The sequence below is a fragment of the Nycticebus coucang genome, chromosome 4 (assembly GCF_027406575.1).
Source record: "Nycticebus coucang isolate mNycCou1 chromosome 4, mNycCou1.pri, whole genome shotgun sequence".
NCBI lineage: Eukaryota > Metazoa > Chordata > Mammalia > Primates > Lorisidae > Nycticebus > Nycticebus coucang.
In genome coordinates, this window is record NC_069783.1 from 130,764,748 (window position 1) to 130,773,889 (window position 9,142).

Genomic DNA, 9,142 nt, shown 5'->3' on the forward strand with positions numbered 1-9,142 from the left:
CTTGGGCTTACGCGATTCTCTTGCCTCAGCCTCCCAAGTAGCTGGGACTATAGGCACCAACCACTACTCCCAACTAGTTTTTCTATTTTTAGTAGAAAAACTCTTGCTTAAGTCTTGAACTCCTGAGCTCAAGCAGTCCACCTGCCTCAGCCTTCCAGAGTCTTAGGATTACAGGTCGAGCCCTGTGGGCTCTTCTTGAGATGGGCCTTCTGGGGTCTCAGCTTCTCTCCCAGCCCTATCGCTGTCCTAGTGTTCCACAACTGCGTCTTTGTCATGGGGGGATGCCTCACACTCCCACTTCCAAGCAGGGTTCTACGCCAACGAGTGCTGGAGTAGCACTTCCTCGGTAAGCCCTAAGTAGGCAGCCTCACAGTGGGACCCATGTTCCGCTGTGGCCTGAAGAGTGCTTCCAGCAGACACCTTCAGTGCCGGGGCTGGGAGCAAAGGGCAGTTGCAGGTGTGCCTGGCAGGTGTGCTGCTGCCCCCAGCCTTGTCCAAGGCTGCTCTGTGGGAGGAGGCTGCCTAGACTGGCCTTTCTCCTCCTCCCGCCTTCCCGCTGCCTCTCCTCCTCTCTGCATCTCTTGCATTCTGATGCAGCCACTTGGCCACCACCGGCCTCTCCCAGGAAGGTGGGTTCTGCCACCATTGCTGAGGTCTCGCCACACACTCATGTGTGACTTTGAGCAAGTCACTTCCTCCTGGGCTCCTGTGTTTCCCCTGTGATGTGTACAGGTGACACATGGTGGGGTGTGGGGAGGGGGGTGCAACGCGCATGGCAGGTGCTCAGAAGCTCCTCCCCTGGGAGGAGCACATCTTGTCCCATGGCTTTTGCTAGCAGCTGTAACAGACGGAACATGGCCTGAGAGCACAGAGCAGCAGTCCCCTCATCCTTGGCTGCTCCCCTGCGGGGGGCTTGTTCTCTGACTGTGCAGAGGCCACCAGCTCCCCCTTCCTCATAAGCCTGAAGCTGGGAGGTTTCTTTATGGCCTCAGTGGCCGCCTGGCTAAGCCAGTTCAGTCTTTGGGGACCTGCTTCCCCTTCCAGGTTTGTCTGAAACAACTTGGGATTTGACACTTGAGCTGCTCAGGCTGACACCTAAAGGCCACTCCAAAGCCTGATTTTGGTTCCCTGCACTTGGAAATGAAGAGGCACCCATGGCAGATTTTCTTTGCCGGAAATCTCTTCTCAGCCTCCTGTCCTCTGGGCTCTGCTGGCCACTGGCTGCCTTGGCCTGGGACAGCTGAACAGTCGAGGTAGACCCACATCCTGGGTGGATACCTGGAGACTCCATGAGCACAGCCAGTGACACAGCCACTGCAGGAGCCAACGTGGGGTGCTGAGCTTCCTGGGGCTCAGAAGAGTAAGCAGGCCAATGTGCCTCAGGGCCCTGGGCAGAGTGTAAAAGGAAGCCTCCAGGCTATGTCAGGGTGAGAGGAGAAGCATGACACTCAGGCCAGGCTCCCAGGTATACCGAGGACAGGTGGGGCAGATCGTGGCTCTGGGGTAGGGGGTACTTGCTGTCTAGGAGGGACAGAGAAGACTCAGAAAGGAGCTACATCCAGCATGTTGCAAGTATTTCCCAAAGGGTCACTGGAAGGGATGGCCTCCCTGGAACAGTCTGCGGGGCTCTGTTCCTCCCCAAGGGTGCAGTCCCTTAGCTGGGCCTCGGTGTTCTACCCTGCCCTGCCCTGCTGGCTTCTCCTCACCATGCCTTAGACCTGCTGCCTTGTGTCCAGGGGCAGCTTCACAGATAGCAGAGCCTGTGGGTAGCACATGCCTCTCTCCCTGTGCTTGGAATGTGGACCGTGCCCCGCCACCTCGCTGGTACCTCACTGCCTCTCAGAGAAGCACTGAGCTCTAGGCTGCAGACGTGCGCTGTCTGTCTACTGAAAGGACACTCTCTGCTCAGGGAGAGGCTGAGCACTCCCGGGGCAGGTGTGGGGTGCTCAGGTGGTGGGGAGAGGTGGGGGTGAGGAAGGTTGACCTTTAGGCAGGAAGAGAAGGTAAGCTATGAGGTGGCTTCTGGGCTACAGGTAGAGGGTAACCACAGAGAGGGCACAGGTCACAGGAAGGGGAGTGAGGGTGAGGCTTCAGGAGGGAACTCACCGCAGGGAGAGCCATCTCCAACAGGGCTGGGATGGGCTGAGCTGGGCATGGGGGCCAAGGGACCCTTTTTTTTCCACTACTTGGTACTGTCTGTGGTCCTCTGTGTGGAACTTTCTGGTGCTGGGATTCTGTTAATTCCTGGGTTGATTCTGGAGCACACTTTACAAGGTAGAGGACGTGCCACCAACCCTGGCCCCCCAGGACCCACAGTATGCCCCTCACCATGAAGGTTGGGACTCCCTGGGAGAAATGCGGTGCTCCCCTGCTCACCAGTCCCTGGTTCTGGCCTTGTGACATCAGCTTGAGTTTCCTTGCACCATTTTAGTCCATGTGGCAGAGGCCAGCCTAGCAGCTGAGTCCTGTTCCTAAGAGTGTCTTGGTCACAGAGTGATGGGAGCCACCTGTGGATATCCCACTGGACCAGTGGCTTTGGGCCCAGGGGTACTGGAAGCACCATGCCGTGGGTGGTACCCTGTGCCTCGGCCCTCATCCCCCAGCACCTGAGGCCCCAGGAGCAGCCTGTGTGAGCTTTTGGGCCCTCCCAGTGGGAATAGACAGAAGGGAACTAGCATTTCACTCCAGAAGCTTGGTCCAGGTGGTACTGAGAGAGGGAAGTGCGGCTGTGCCCTCTCCTGCCTGGCAGGCCGGCGGTAAAGAGGACGCGTGCCCTGTTTCCTTGGTGGGATCTGGGTCTGGTCCTCAATTCAAGGAGCCGAGGAAGCAGCAGCCATCAGGCCTGTCTCAGAGCTCCCATCTGTGGTAGAGGCGCATGGTAGGGGGTAGGAGGTGGGGAAGGGAGCGCATGGCTGGGGAGGCGTGAGCTATAGCTCCAGACAGGGCAGTGTCAGGAGTGAGCGCCCCTGGAGAATGCTCACTCAGTCTAGGAGCTGGGAGAGGGTGTGGGCCTGGTTCCCAGAAAGCAGGCGCTCAGCTAGGGTGTGGGTGATGCCAGCCCCAAGCTGATGAGCATCTGGGCCTTCATGCTGCCATCACCAGCCACCCTAGGCCAGCAGCCAGTGTCCTCCCGCTCCAGAGCTGCCACCTGGGCTCCTCCCCTGGAAAGTGAAGATGTTTCCCACATCCTTGTCCCTGATGCCCAGGCAGTGTGGTTTCATCCCTTGGAGTTCACAGACAAAAAAAGTGGTGTCCCTGGTGTGGACACTGCATGCTTCCCTACCCAACAGCTGGTGACTTGGGGAGCAGAGAGCAGCCCCACTGTGCAGGCAGGGCTGGGGCCTCTGAGGTCTCACAGCACACACCTCCCTGTGTGCAGAACCAGGCTCAGCATCGCTGGCACTCAGGTGGGCTGGTGCTAGCCCCAGCATGGCCCAGTGTGGGTGCGCACATGCGGATCTGGCCGCCTCACTCTAGTCAAGAGGTCCAGATAGGACATGACCTGAGACCAACCCTGTAGCTGGTTGGGAGCCGCCAGGCCACTGGACAAGCCAGTGTAACAGATGGCCTGAGCTGTTGGGCTTCTCCTTAGTGTGGTCAGCCTTAGGGGCTGTGAAGCTGGTGGAAGTGTGTGGGAAGACAGTCCCACCAGTCAGCAGATCAGGGTCCTTATTGATCCAGAGGAACGTGTCACGGGCCAGCTGGGGTATGGCAGAGCAGGCTAGGCTGCTGCCTGCCGAAGCCTTTGCCTCTCCGGGCTCCTCTCATCCTCCCACACCAGGGCCTGTCCCAGTTCAGCAGCCTCTGTCCTCATCCCCCTCCCCCACCTGGATCTGGGCCTGCCCACCTGACCCTCCTGCCAGCCACCAGGTCACCGTGTGCTCTGTTCAGAGGTGGGGTGTGTGCCACTGTGTGTGTCTGGGCAGCATCTGGAAGAAGGCAAGGTGTGTGGGGAGGCCTGAGAAGGAGGGGCCTGCGTGTGTGCTGGGCACGTGGCACAGAGGCAGGCAGGTGGGTGGCAGCGCGCCGGCTAAGCCCCTCCACTTCCAGGTGGGCCAGAGCAGCCTCCCTATGTTGTCCTCGCCATCGCCAGGCCAGCAGGTGCAGACCCCACAGTCGATGCCCCCTCCTCCCCAGCCATCCCCACAGCCTGGCCAGCCCGGCTCTCAGCCCAACTCCAATGTCAGGTAGGCCTAGCCAGGGGTGCCCCTCCCTCTGGCCCTTAGGGTGCTCCCTCCCACCCCTTGCCCACCCACCCCCCACACACCTTGGCTCACACATGCTCCCTTCCACTTGGCTGCAGCTCCGGCCCCGCCCCGAGCCCCAGTAGCTTCCTACCCAGCCCCTCACCGCAGCCCTCCCAGAGTCCAGTGACAGCCCGCACCCCACAGAACTTCAGCGTCCCCTCACCTGGACCTTTAAACACCCCCGGTAAGTCAGGCCTGGGGTGGGAGTGGGTGCAGCCTGAGGCCCAGAACCCACTGTGGGACCCGCATGTGGCTGGCAGGTTGGGGTGCTGAGCATTGCCCCTCACCTTTGCAAGGCCTCAGCCCATGCCAGACACTCGAGCTCAGGGGCCTTTGGAGCCCGAGTGCCTCCCCTAAGGGTCTGGGGCCGCGGCCTGGCCCGGCTGTGTCCTGCAGTGAACCCCAGCTCTGTCATGAGCCCTGCTGGCTCCAGCCAGGCCGAGGAGCAGCAGTACCTGGACAAGCTGAAGCAGCTGTCCAAGTACATTGAGCCCCTGCGTCGCATGATCAACAAGATCGACAAGAATGAAGGTGGGCCACGCGCTACAGGGCTGGGCTGTGGGTGCCCGGCTGGGTCTTAGTGTCCCCTCTTCTCTCCCAGACAGAAAAAAGGACCTGAGTAAGATGAAGAGCCTTCTGGACATTCTGACAGATCCCTCCAAGCGGTGAGCTTTGGCCCAGGTCCTTGGAGGAGGACAGTGCTGCACCCACCAACAGTCCCACAGGGCAAGGCTGGCCCAGCCATGGTGGGCTGTAGGGAAGGTGCCCAGGTAGTTCTTGGGGCCTGGCTGGAGGCCCCCAGAGGTCCACTTGGGTGTGTGCACCGGAGCTTTCCGCCTGGACTCTACCTTGGCCAGTGCCCAGCCTTCACCCTACTCCAGGCTGCTGTTGTGGTCCTCGCACTTCCAGGTGTGGCTCACACCGCTAGGCCTTATCTGGCCTGTGGCCAGGTCCTGCCTTGCAGCAGCCTCACCATCAGCTGGCTGTGACATGCCTGAGTCTTACCTTCAGGTCTGTCTGTGTCTTGCCAGTGACCGTAGCAGGTAGCTATGTCTCATGTACCCCATTTGCAGCTTACAAGAGCTGTTTGTGGGAGTAGAACAAGGCAGTGTTGATGAGAAGCAAGTGGAAGGCAGGGTGTGCCAGCTGCAGGCTGCTGTGGGCACCAGAGCCTGGACAGTGCCTCGGAGCTGTGCATGTACTTGGGTATTTGTGTTGCCCCCTCTTGTCACACTGCCTGGACACAGGCTGTGCCCCCCTCCTAGAAGGGTCTCCCTGTTCTGGATATAATGACAAATGGGGGCTTATCAGAGCTGGATGTGTGCATCAGAGACATTTTTTTTTTTTTTTTTTTTTTTGAGACAAAGTCCCAAGCTGTCGCCCTGGGTAGAGTGCAGAGTGCTGTGGTGTTGTAGTTCACAGCAACCTCCAACTCGGACTCAAGCGATCCTCTTGTCTCGGTTTTTCTATTTTTTTTTTATTAAGTCTTTTGTACATAGATCATAAATACATTTATGCCCATTTCAGTGTATTGATTATTTGTACAAATTGGAGTGCTTACATCATACTAATCAATCTATTTTTGGTAGAGACGAGGGTCTCACTTTTGCTCAGGCCGGTCTGGAACTCGAGAGCTCAAGCAATCTACTCACCTCAGCCTCCCAGAGTTCTAGGATTATAGGCATGAGCCACCGCACCCAGCTTCTCCAGGCGCTTTTGGGTTGATTCATCATTGGAATTTTAGGGCCAAGGAGGGCAGGGACTTGCCTAGAGAGATGGGCCTTCCGAGTGTGGCTGGGACCTGGTCTCTGTCCCTCCCCTTGTCTCATTGCCTTGTTCTGCCAACCAGGAACGGGCAGCTCCAGGGGTGAGGGTTGTCTTGCCTAAGACTCTGGGTCTGGGAACAGCTGGTCTCCTGGCCAGGGTTACTGCAGAAGTTCCAATGGCAGAGTGGGCAGTCCCGATAGGCAGTGGTTGGGATCTAAGCCCAAGAGCTGCCAGTTGTCTCAGCTCTCCATCCTCAAAGTAAGCCCATAACCCCTGTCCCTGTAGGTGTCCCCTGAAGACCCTGCAGAAATGTGAGATCGCCTTGGAAAAACTCAAGAATGACATGGCAGTGGTGAGTGGAGTATCGGGTACCTCCCGGGGAGGTTAGGGTGCACCCCTGGTGTCTGGGAGAACTAGGTAGGAGGAGTCTTCCTAGTCAAGTGTGCTGAGAATAAGGGAGAAGCCACTCCTCTCCCTGTGGCCCCATGGGTGCTGCTACCACTCAGCCCTGGCTGGGAAGCAGGGAATTGTGTCCAGGGTCAGCCAGCACTGTCTGCTCAGGGGTGGACATTGTGGGAAGAGCCTCAGGAACCTGACTCTGAGTGAGCATGAGGACCTTGGGGATAGGAGGGCCCCCCCAAAATGGGTACACCCTCAAGTCCCAGGCTGGCTGCTGACCCCTCCGTGTTCCATCTCCAGCCCACACCCCCACCACCTCCAGTGCCACCTACCAAACAGCAATACCTGTGCCAGCCACTCCTGGACGCCGTCTTAGCCAACATCCGCTCACCTGTCTTCAACCACTCCCTGTACCGCACATTTGTGCCAGCCATGACTGCCATCCATGGCCCGCCCATCACGTGCGTACGGCTAGGCTGGGCCTCGTGGGGGGCAGTGGCCACAGGCTGTATGCGGCCAGTGTGGTCACCGCACCCCTCTTCAGGGCCCCGGTGGTATGCACGCGGAAGCGCAGGCTCGAGGAGGAGGAGCGGCAGAGCATCCCCAACGTGCTCCAGGGGGAGGTGGCCAGGCTGGACCCCAAGTTTCTGGTGAACCTGGACCCTTCTCACTGCAGCAATAATGGCACCGTCCACCTGATTTGTAAGCTTGGTGAGTGTCCTGGGGAGACAGTGGCAGCACTGCTGGCACCCTCTGTGCAGGGCACGCCAGGTTCCGAGTCTGAGAGTCAGAGGTACCCACAGGCTACAGAACCTTCCAGGTTGTGAGGAGTCCTGTTTCAGGGCAGGGCAGCCAGGGTCTGTCTAGGTCAGAGGTGCAGCCATATGTGTTACAGATGACAAGGACCTCCCGAGTGTGCCCCCGCTGGAGCTCAGTGTGCCTGCCGACTACCCCGCTCAGAGCCCGCTATGGATCGACCAACAGTGGCAGTACGGTGGGTGAACCTAGGGGAGCTGGCAGGGGCCAAGGCAGCTGGTGAGCAGGGTTCCCAGTGACTGCCTATGCCCCCCTCCCACCCCCACTGAGCCCTGCCTTCCCCTCTTCTGGCTCCTGTTCAGTGGTCACCTGAAGAGAGAAAGCTCTGTCCAGTTGTGTCCCGTTGCCCTTTTATCTCTGCAGCAGGACAGCATGTTTAGTGGGTGAGGGGCAAGCAGGCCCATGGCTCAGGAGGGACCCAGCTCCCTGCAGTAGCCACTGTGAAGCTTGGCAGGGCTGAGGCAGGCCAGAGGGACTGTCAGAGTTTGGCATGGGAACCCATCTGGGTGACATGGCTCCAAAGAGAGCCCCATTGTCAGAGGTTGGCTGCCCTGAGCATCAGAGCTGGTATACAGCCCGGCCAAGACTGGGAAAGCCCTGGGCTCTGTATTCCATTCATATGCCAGTTCTTCACTGCCCACATGGCTGTGATGGGAGAGCCTGGTGGCTGGGCACTGTAGGAGACAGGTGATAGCCCAGTGCACCTGCCCACATCTCAAGCTGCCCTTCCTGGGGTGCTGCAGGTGGGTGAGTGTGGCCCACTGCTCACAGCCCATCCTTCTGCCGTAGACGCCAACCCCTTCCTGCAATCCGTGCACCGGCGCATGACAGCGAGGCTGCTGCAGCTCCCCGACAAACACTCCGTGACCGCCCTGCTCAACACCTGGGCCCAGAGCGTCCACCAGGCCTGCCTCTCGGCTGCCTAGCTGGGACTGCAGGACAGCCAGCATCCTCTCTGGGCTATGGACACACCCCTCCCAATGGACGTTTCTAGGTGTTGGCTTCCTTAGGGAGTCTAGGGTTAGATTAGCTTTCCTGCTTTTATCTTCTGCCTTGGGGACCTGCCAAATGAAATTCCCACACTGCTCAGAACTGGGACAGATGGCTGTGGAGCTGGCTGGTGGGGGCCTGAGCTGTCTTCTTAGGTTCTCCATGTCTCCAGGGAGTCAGACACTGCCCCTGGCCACGATCCTCAGGCTGCTCTTGTGGACTTTCCATGGTCTGGGCCCAGGTTTGTGTCCACTCTCAGCAGCGGGAGGGGAGAACTCAGGGTCTTGTCAGAGCATCTGTGTGTGCTAGAACACACTTCTACACGTCTCCACAGGAGAACGTGGAGGTCATAGGAAACTCCTAAAACACACGGTTCTCTGACCACAGTTTTGAGTTCAGGCTGTGCCGCTCTTAGCAGTGGGCTCCTAGGTCCTGGGCACAGACTGCGTCTTGGCTGCCTGTCCCTGGCACCCCTTTGCCATTCTCGGGTCCAGGTGCCATGTCCCGCTGTGAAGGAGAAAGAGTGATGTCCTCAGGCCCAGCATCCTCAGAGCTTCCTGCACTCTGCGCCACTCCAGAGGGTGGGCTCCCAGCTGGGACGGGGCCATGGGGCAGCATGGCCCCTCCCTGAGTTGCCTGCCACTCTGGGTGCCAGTCAGCAGCCCTCTGGTCATGAGGCGTTCCCCTTTTTATGTGCACTACCCCATCAGTGGTTCTTACAATAAATTTATTATTCCTGTGTTTGTCAGGAGTTCATCACTGCATCCTCTTCTCCATAAATTTGGGGCCTGCTGTCATGTCAGGGATATTGTCAATTCTGAAGTCAGCAGTATCCAGTCTGGCCCTGAGTGCCCCAGACCTCAACTCCGCTCACCTGATACACTGTCCCATCCCTAAGCCTGGTCCATGCCCCAGGTTCCTAG

General features: G+C 58.8%; 1 protein-coding gene across 7 annotated transcripts in view; it reads left to right on the forward strand.

Annotated features, from left to right (window-relative positions):
* MED15 (mediator complex subunit 15) overlaps positions 1-8,964 on the forward strand; it is an 81,792-nt gene extending 72,828 nt beyond the window's left edge. For 4 of the 7 annotated variants that reach the window (XM_053589189.1, XM_053589191.1, XM_053589193.1 and 1 more), the window contains 9 exons: positions 4,051-4,187; positions 4,304-4,431; positions 4,644-4,778; positions 4,849-4,912; positions 6,300-6,366; positions 6,714-6,874; positions 6,958-7,124; positions 7,309-7,411; positions 8,019-8,964. In XM_053589189.1, the coding sequence (XP_053445164.1) occupies positions 4,051-4,187; positions 4,304-4,431; positions 4,644-4,778; positions 4,849-4,912; positions 6,300-6,366; positions 6,714-6,874; positions 6,958-7,124; positions 7,309-7,411; positions 8,019-8,223 (1,167 nt within the window). In that variant the 3' untranslated portion in view covers positions 8,224-8,964. The remainder of the gene's footprint in view (positions 1-4,050; positions 4,188-4,303; positions 4,432-4,643; positions 4,779-4,848; positions 4,913-6,299; positions 6,367-6,713; positions 6,875-6,957; positions 7,125-7,308; positions 7,412-8,018) is intronic. The other 3 variants (XM_053589190.1, XM_053589192.1, XM_053589195.1) reach the window with 2 other exon arrangements.
* The last annotated feature ends 178 nt before the right edge of the window (positions 8,965-9,142 follow it).